Raw genomic sequence first — 10,000 nt, forward strand, 5'->3', positions numbered from 1 at the left:
TCAGATAAATCAATTGTTTTCACTGACTCCTCTTTCCTGGTTGTAGAAAGTGAGAGACGGCTTGTGTATAATAGTATGGTATGTATACTCTATTTGTGTGTGTGTGTGTGTGTGTTTTCGTTTTGTGATTGTATTGCATTGCATTGCATGGGATTGGAAAAGTTATAAAGTGCTCCAACCTGATAGAATTTAGCTGAGCAATATATTACATTTGAGCAATCCCATGCTTATCTTGCGCCCACCAGGAAGGTCCAGATTGGTGTTGGTGGGCTCTGAGTAAACACAGCGTATATTCATATATTCAGCAGCAGACGTCATCTGGGAATGAGACGCGAACGCCTGCATATGGCTACAGATAATTACAGACTGTTATTAATGATCATCACCTGCTGGAGAGGAACAGCCCAAGGCCCTGGTTTTTATACGCTGTGTTGGCACCGAACTCAATATGGAATACGGATTTCCTGTGACATAACGTTGCTTGTTCTCTGTAGCCGTTGCTTCTCTGCCTTAACCTGTGTTCCCTTTGACTTCCCTAGCTTCCTCTAGCGCTAGCCTCTACAAGAGTTCCCTTTCAGAAAATTTCCAAATCTCCTTTTTCAAAGTCCCCAGCAAAGCATCCGACATATTATGTAAGACAAATATTTGGTAACACTTTATTTGAAGGGGTCTACATAAGGGTGACATGTAACCATCATAAGTATGACATGACGCACACCATGCACATTAATGACACACTATAGTAATAATGTTTATGACTGTTGTCATAATGTGTCGTTTTTGGAATGTCAAAAAACAAAACTAAACTGTCAAAAACACTCCAAACCGAATGACACATTATGACAACAGTCATAAACATCAGTAATGTGTCATTAATATGCATGACATGTGTCATGTCATTCTTATGACGGTTACATTATGTAGACCCCTTCAAATAAAGTGGTACCAAATATTTTCACATCATATTTTCCCAGATATGGGTATCCCAGACTCCTGAAAAGGGAAGGTCGAGCATCCTACTGTATAGATGGCCACTACAATGATAACTAGATTAACCAGCTGAACAACAACACAGGTGAGAACTACTGCGTCATTTCATAGGAGTGCTGAAAGGTACCATCATTCTGAACTGTGAAACTCAGCTAATATGATTTGTGGTTGAGACCTTATTGCAGTGTCATCATCGGAATTCCTCCCACCGTCACCTGAGGCTGACTCCTAGTACTCACACTAGAGTCTCTGAAGTGTATCAGTTGGTATCAGTTCCCATGGAAGAAAAAAAAAACGCTTCTGTGAGTAAAACTAAGCAACCCAAATACAAAGCCCACTAACTAAACTAAGCGCTGTTTGAACAGTGAGGAGGCCTTTTTCATTCATCCACAGCTTCTGCTTGGCCAGCGGCTCCGCCTGGCATACCCAATCCATAAGGGAAAGGAAAGGCATACCTCCTGCCTGGAAAAGATTGGCAGACATTTAGACCGTAGAGACGGGAGGCTACCAGCTATTTCTGGCCGGGTGTGTGATGCGAGCGGAGGCAGACTGTACGTGCGTGTGTGTGTGTGTGTGTGTGTGTGTGTGTGTGTGTGTGTGTGTCTGTGTGTGTGTGTGTGTGTGTGTGTGTGTGTGTGTGTGTGTGTGTGTATATATATGTGTGTGTGTGTGTGTGTGTGTGTGTGTGTGTGTGTGTGTGTGTGTGTGTGTGTGTGTGTGTGTGTGTGGCTCCAGAACCTGGAGGCTCTCTGCCCCGTGCAGGGCGCCACTCTGGGGTGTGTGCTGCTGGCGTGGATCGAGGGCAGGCCCAAAAATAGCGCCGGCAAATCGAGTGACATCAATAGAAGTGAGAGGTGAGGCAGATATCAATGCGCTCTTTAGACAGACAGACAGGCGGGGGTGACAGTGATGGAGTGGGGGGGCTACGAAAGTATGGCCCGCTGTCAGCAATATATATTATTTCACCCAATATGTATTCAAGTCACAGGCACAGTAATAGCACAGAGAGGAGCTCTGCAATCTACACTCCTGCAAACAACACAACTTGTGTTGTTTTTAACACATCTCTGTGTCCAGATAGGGACAACACAGTTTGTGTCAGAGAGGGTGGTTAGCAATCAAGGATCTTTGGTTTATGCTGTTTCTTTTTTTTTATTTACTACACAATATGTCTTGACAATAACATACCTTCCACTGTAAATAACACAACGCTGTGTCCAGATCGGGACAACACAGTCATTTTAAGAGTGTATAGTTTTAAAGTTCCATGGCAATTTTGAGGGAGGTTGTAGCTGAAAGGAGATAGGAGACTTGTGTCTCTAATTGAATTTTGATTAACATAGTCTTTCATGTCCATGATGACTGTAGCGGACAAGTCATTCTCATCATCATCTTTTCTGTGTAACATTCTTTCTCTCTATTCACAATATTATTTTCTTTTGTCTCTGATCAATCTGTCAGTCAGCTATGTACAATCAGTGCATTAACCCACTGACTTCAATTCCATTTCCAGAGTATCTCAAAAGCTGCACTGATTCCAATATTAAAACAAAGAATGAGCATATAAAACTACAGGTCTACAAGTCTCACAACTGAAACACACAAACACCTGTGTATTTCAGTATGACAGTGATGTGATGATGTGTGGCAGCTGTAACACAGTCATTTCCTATAAAGGATTAGTAAAGTATTAGTTAATTGTATACAGTACATGTGGTGTGTTTTCTTTCTCAGTCATACTTTCTTCGTCATGCTTAAATTTTTACACAGCACCACATTACATATTGGAAATGTTTCACCTTTCTTCATGAACTTTGGGCCCCCTGCTCAAAAGCTTTAAATAGCTTATAATGGGGGACCCATTCCTACATAGCAAATGAACATTACTGAACACAAAGCGAACCAAATTGTATCTTTTGACTATGTATGAATAAATAAATAAACTACTAAACTACTAAACTACTAAAGGAGATGGTGGTCCAAGGTATTGAGCGTGCAAGCTACAGTAGTTGGCAGAGTTATTCATATTCATCCTGAGAAGCTCCTCCAGGCATTACAACTTATTCTGTCCTTATCGTAACATACAGCCAGCAAACCAGACCCCAAAAGTGGTCTATATCGCCCACCCAAATCATGTATGTTCCTAGATATTGGGGGAGATGTGCCTTCAGGATCATTTGTGTGAAGAGCAACAGATTTAAATGTAGCACATCAACCATATGGTTGTTTGCAAGATAAAGGAGAAAGTCATACCTGCGCATTCTGGGTTGTCCTCATTAAAATTCACAGCAAAATCATGGGAGACCTAAAAGAGATAAGACCTGATGAGAGAGCCTATTTCATTACACCAAGGGCAAATCTGTCAAACAATAATACCCCTCCCCCCCCCGCCCCCCGCCACCCCCTCATAACACCCAGTCCAATGCCTATGAACCTGCAAAGAGCTGTAAATGATTAGCACTTGGTGCAATGTATCCAACCTGATGGAGTACAAATCCATTTCCTCAGTAAGTGAGACAATACAGTTTGTTTACATCACCTGAGACTTTGTGAATTACCATTTGCTCAGCCGACCGACCTTAACTGTCACTGAGCACACAGTTCGGCTGGGACCGTCGCCAGAAATTACCTTGAAGTCTGGAGGTATCTGAGCACCAAAGCCAAATGCGGGAAACATTTTGTCGCTGGAAAGAGAATAAATAACAAACTCGGGTCAGCACAGAGCTACTAACTGCCCCCACTTCACCTCAAGGAATTAAATGTTCCTCACCAGCAATTTGTAGGAGTTTTCAGGCTCATTTGTAATCGTGGTGTATCAACAAAATGGCTGCTGCTAGTTCCTAAAGGATGTGCTATTTCCGCCTATTCCTCTACACTGGGTATTCATGGGTTTCATTTTGGGTCCTTTTCCACAGGTGGGTTAATCAATCACCATGCAGTCTACATTCATAATCTAGGTGCTTGATGTTATACACCTTACCTGTGGAAAGAGACCTGATGAAACCCATGAATAGCACTTTCTGAGCCACAGAATGACTCCACAAAGCATGAGACATTCAACTTCAGAGCTCTCTCTCTCTCTCTCTCTCCCCATATGAAAAAGAAATGGAAAAATCTTATACTGCCAGCAATGTGTTTATACTGTATACAAAACTTGTATGATTTACTCTTGAAAGTGGCCCCTTTCTCGTTTGTTTCATACATGTCATACAATATATAGCCCTTACAGTTTACAAAGTTTTATGTTTCAGGTTACACAGATTTACTAAGGATCTTATAATGGTCTTATATAGGACAAGCTTCCAACCCATATGGAAAAGAAATAGACAAATCATACACAATTTTACAATGTTTTATCTGAATCCTGATAGATTTTTATATGACAGTGAAACCATTATAAGATACTTAGTAAATCTGTGTATGACATTGTATGAGGAAAACGAGAAAGGGGCCACTTTCAAGAGTAAATCATACAAGTTTTGTACATAAAACACATTGCTGCATAAGTTTTGTTCTATTTCTTTTTCATATGGGTCCCTCCCTCTCTCTGTGTCCTACTTAAAACAGTCTCAGACACCTACAGTATATGCCCACAGCATCACAGAAGTCTCTGCAGACAAAGCAACGTTTTCTCACTGTTTCTCACAGTGAATGGCAAAGCTAGAGAGACTACTCTCGAGCCAGAGTGGAAATAGTGACAGAATGGGAATAGGCTTTTGGAGACAGTAGGGGACTCCTAACACAATTTCAGTGTTATTAGACCTCTGACTGCTCTCTGATCTGCTCTGACATCCTGACCTCTGTGACGGTATGCTGACTTGCTGAGGCAATGCATTCCTCTACACCTTGTCCTTGGTGTGGAAAATTGATTATTGCCATTTATTTAATGTTCAAATTATCAGAGAATGTGCTGTTTTCTGGTTCAAGTTATCTGACTCACTGATCCTGCTTAGTGCAATGCCCCAGCTCTTAATTTTTGGAAGCCAGGTTTTTGATTGATGGACCACAGTACAATTTATGCAAAGAGGCAATTCAATGTGCAACATGAAATCATTCCTTTCAATTTCTGCATGACTAGTTGGGGTTGTTCATTTGTTTGGCGTATGTATTACTTACTCAAACAAGTAGTCACGTATAAACTCAGTTGAGCGGTTTATTTGCTGGTGTGTGACTGTTTGTATTGTGTCACTAATTTTGTCATAATTTCATATCACATGCACATTGTCAAATTGAATTGTTTTTTTTAAAATAAAGCAGTTTGAAGTTGTTGCTAAGGATAACTTTGCTGTAGTTCAACTTCTTTCAGTGAAGTAATTCCAAAACTATGTTTTCAAAGTAGCTTCGCCCAACAAAGCCCATTTTTCAAAGTTATTCAACATCACACAACACAAGAGACTGACATTAAAGCTCTTTTAATTTGCCATAATTTCAATATTGCACTGAACCACAACTCATTATCTTAAGGTTACTGGCTGTTCATAGATATTTGATTATGTTGGGCAACCAGAGTGCATCTTTACCCATGCAGTTCCCCGTTTCAGCAGTCAATATCCAGAGTTTAAGTGTAACAGAAAAGAAAAAAAAACTCTGAATGACTTTTTAGATACTGTAACCTGGAAGCAATGGAAATCACTTGACTATCTTCAATCAATGTTAATGGCCCCACGCTTCTATAGAATCAATACCACGCTTTCAGGAGGAGCTGCAGGAGAATTTCATGATTGTGAGATTAATCTTCTGGATAAAGCAAGCATTTATTGATCTTAATGCACTGCTGTGAAGAAGAGTATATCAAATGCCACAATTTCTCCATAAGGAGACCATTAGGGCAAATCTATCTAACTCTCTTGGGATACAAAAGCACACAAGATGGAATTAATCATTTTGGTGTATTTGCTTGTGGATGACAAAGCTTCAATGCAATAGCATACTCCAATGTTGTTATTTTACACAAGTCATCCCAAATACTTGATTTTTAGTCTCAAAAGATACATCTACCTTGCAGATTTTAAGGAACAAAGCATATACAGTAGAAACACGTAAAAAGCATCTAGAGTAAATTACAGATACATTGAGACAGACAGACGAACAAGCTAATATCCACAGATGAGGCTATACTGTCTGTTGCCATTATGCATATTTGTATGCATATTTGAAGCTTTCATTTCTCCAACTATCTTATACAGAGTTCATGTATGATTTCAGAGTGAAAGTGTTTGAAGTGTCTTACCCAGAAATCCAATAATGATGTTATTTCACAGGGGTTTCATCAGGATGAAGACAGCACAGGACTTACTTACTACATCCTTCAAGAACGTTCAAATAACTTGCCAAAAGGAAAGTTAACTATGTCCATCTACAGCTAATCCAAAGAAGTACATTTAGATTTGTTCAATTTAGTGTTGCACTCTTAGTTATGTCATTCCAATGGCATCGCACAACACCAGTTGAAAACCATGCCTTAAAAGGCATTGTATTGTAACACTTGTCAAAGTCACAGTCATATCTATGATCACAGTAACCTTACTGTAATTCACCTGTCTAAGTGTATTTCTTTTCATTGGAGACACCTGCCCACATTCATTTGTTTACGAGAGAGAGAGAGAGAGAGAGAGAGAGAGAGAGGGAGACAGAGAGAGAGAGAGAGAGAGAGAGAGAGGGGGGATTTAGAGAGTGAGAGATCTGGCTTCTCACCTGTCATAGTCCTGGCAAATCTCCCCCACGGCTACCAGGGCTTTGAGATACTCGTTAGGCTGGTATGGATGAATGTAGTGGAGCGAGCAGCTGTTCTTGGGGTCCCCATTAGACGCAGTGAAATCAATCGCAACCTGGGGAGATGGGTGGCAATCAAAGAGGAGCTTGGAGACAGTTATACACCTAATAGATCTCAAGACCAATGTATGGCTACTAAACCACTGGTTTGAAGCCATGAAATCTAAAGCTATTCAAATACAGAACAACATGAAGTGAGAGAGTGGAATGCAATGTCTTAGGGTTGCCCGTTTCCATCTTTACTTTTCAAGTTCACATTGAAAAGCTCAGTGGTACTTCACACCAATGATTTATCAAACATTAAAATGTACCATTGGCCTTGCATGAATCTCTCACACTGACTGTGTCTATACTGGGTCAGAAGCTAGATCTGTTGCCGTGGGAATTAGCTTGTGAGCAAGGAGTGCATGCTCCCAGAACATGGCGTCCCAAGAGGCCAGTGAGGAGGTCCAATGAGATGGCCTGGAAAGCCAAGCCCGAACGTAGTCCCACCCACATCATTTGAGATCTGGACTTAAAACCAATCAAATTATCTGGGCAGGTTTTGTACGATGATGGACAGATGAGCAATAGTACCTCGTCTATCACATCACCTGAGCACGCTGCAGTTGATTTTATTTGCAACAAAAACACTGTTGCCAGAAGCGAAATACTTAGATTTTGTTATCGTGAATATTGACGGCACAAAACAATATATTAATGCACAATTCATAGTTAGATTTGTTGTGGACATTGTTCAATTGTGCAAGGTTTTAAAGGTTACGGCAAATATACAGTAAGACAGATCTTAAAGTTTCTCCGAGTGTCTCTCTAATACTGTGTCTAATTTCTTTGACCATTAATTCCATCACTCCAATACCTGATTACGAATAAAGACAGGAGTTCAAATATTATCCTCATTTCAATAGCAGTTCTCATACTCACTGTAAACTGGATCTGGCAACCTCCCATAATGTAATCCAGGAAAGAATGCATCTTTATAATCTGGAAATATAAAGTTATTTCTTTGAAACTTACAATAACTGCACAAACGCCATTATGTACAGCGTACGTCAGTAGAATGCTATTAAAAGACTCCTATCCTTGAAGCAGAGGAATGTTAATGTTATTCAGGCATTAATTGGCCATCAAGATGCCATGCGCTCCCCTTGCCAGCTAAATGAAAGAACAGCAGCTGCACCTGTCTCCTGATCTACAGTACTTTTTTTTACCACACATGGACTAATACACACCGCATCAGTGAGCAGCATTCAGCTGGGACTGTATATACAGTGTGTACAGTATACAGTGTTCTGCACAAGCCCCACTAGTGTTTTAATAATCACTCTGAAAGTTTGGCATAATTGGTGCAAAGCCATATCCAACAGCAACCACATTTTGATGGGAAGCTAGCATTTACTTCACTGTTTGGTTTAAAAGACACAGGGTACTGTATTATTCATTCCTTCTATAACCACAGCAAAATACATAAAATACATTACTGCATGTAATATGCACAAAATGTCAGCAACATGTGTCAGATTGAGAGGAAAGTCAACTATCAGCTGGAATTTGGTATGAAATGTACTCCTGAAGCGTATACTGTACGTCGGAACTAACATATGAAACAAAGACAAGAGTCATTTCTTCATCTTTTGGTAGTGGGTGGACATTTACCTGGCATGCACTGTACATTACCTTGCACTGATTGCAAATGACAATCCCAGAGTTCTTGTAGTTCTTCTTTTTTACTTTATATTTTGGATTAATACATTCCCATTGCACCTATCACAGAGGAGAGAGAGAGAGAGAGAGAGAGAGAGAGAGAGAGAGAGAGAGAGAGAGAGAGAGAGAGAGAGAGAAGAGCTTTCATGAGACTGCACTGGCATGTTAAATGGTGTAATGACTTCCTTTTGATAGCTGGCTGTGTTAGAGCCTCTGCTTCAGTGGAAAGACAGCACTAAGGTACCAGGCTCGTCGCTAAACAAAGGAACACAGAACAACAATACCCTCTGTGACAATGCAAACTGATTAGGGTGCCCTGGTGCTTGTTAAAAAATAATTAGCAAAACTTGGCTGCGATTGCCTGCTCAATTGAGATAGAGCCTCCAGGTCTTTTGTTACCTTCAACAGAAGAAACAACACATTAACCATTTAATGGCTGTGCAGCTCTCCATGTATAACAAATTAGGAGGAAATATGCAATTCTGAAAAAAGTATTTAATCTTAAAAGCAATCATTTTGTATTTAAAAAGCACCCAGGCAAAGACTTCTTGGTCTTCCTCACACAGCTCAGCAGATGTAAGGCCTGTTTAACATGGCTTCCTAGATGACTTTATCATTCATTACTTTTCAAAATAGCTGTCAGCTGACATTCCGAAACATTAACATTAACCCAAGATCGTGTTAGCCGGCCAGAAAAGCTTGTGGTCATAAAAGCCATGAAAGAACCGATTAAGGTTGGGGCGCCATGTTTTAATGACCCCATTGCCTCTAACTCTTGCACAGCGAGCCCACGAAGTATCCTTTTTATGTAACCCAATTACTCCCTGTGCCATTATAGTCGCCGTGGTAATAAGAAGGCATCTGCTCGCCATTCACAGTGCTGTGCTGGAAACATTTCGGCCAAACACATAATGGCATCTGGTTTATGTACAGTATAGGCTGCTCCACTTGCTTTCACAGCACCTCTGATTTTCATCGATTTTGTTCTACAGATTTTCATTCAACATATAAATGTCGGCCTGGTTAAATCCTGTTCAATTAGACTAATTGACCGCAATTAGTTCGTCACCAACTTTGAACCCTGCGCACACTTGTTTGCGGTCTTTATCGGCCTGGTCTTTTAATTAAGTTCGATGCCAGCTGAGGAGTCTTTCAGATGAGAGAGAGAGCGCATTCGGAAACACAATGGCTAGACCTGCGGTGTGAAATGAAAATTGTCTGCTTGTCATTTCATTCACCGGTCCTGGCAGAGCCTCCGACGGGACATCTGCGCGCGCACACACACACACACACACACACACACACACACACACCGTGACACAGAGACTCTCTGTGTGTGCTGGTGAGCATCGGATGGGTAGAATGAAAGGAGGACATTCCGAATCAGAGTGAAGTGATGTGATTCATCGGAATGTTCACGGAGTCCCAGAGGAACAGGCATTGAATGATGACAGCTGTGGCCATTTTCAACATACTGTCGCTGTCCAGATATAATGGCGTTTCATTAGAGGTTGAGATTTAGGGGCTATGATAA

At 40.8% G+C, this 10,000-nt stretch overlaps 1 protein-coding gene across 1 annotated transcript in view; it reads right to left on the bottom strand.

The window, feature by feature from the left end:
- Nucleotides 1–10,000, bottom strand: part of cpne4a (copine IVa) — a 51,790-nt gene that overhangs the window by 5,497 nt on the left and 36,293 nt on the right. Inside the window, exons 9-13 of the mRNA XM_062537646.1 lie at nucleotides 8,440–8,526; nucleotides 7,687–7,746; nucleotides 6,685–6,818; nucleotides 3,620–3,674; nucleotides 3,244–3,295 (exon numbers count right to left, since the gene is read on the bottom strand). Coding sequence (XP_062393630.1) covers nucleotides 3,244–3,295; nucleotides 3,620–3,674; nucleotides 6,685–6,818; nucleotides 7,687–7,746; nucleotides 8,440–8,526 — 388 coding nt within the window. The remainder of the gene's footprint in view (nucleotides 1–3,243; nucleotides 3,296–3,619; nucleotides 3,675–6,684; nucleotides 6,819–7,686; nucleotides 7,747–8,439; nucleotides 8,527–10,000) is intronic.

The sequence above is a fragment of the Sardina pilchardus genome, chromosome 6, assembly GCF_963854185.1.
Source record: "Sardina pilchardus chromosome 6, fSarPil1.1, whole genome shotgun sequence".
In the NCBI taxonomy this organism is placed as follows: Eukaryota; Metazoa; Chordata; class Actinopteri; order Clupeiformes; family Clupeidae; genus Sardina; species Sardina pilchardus.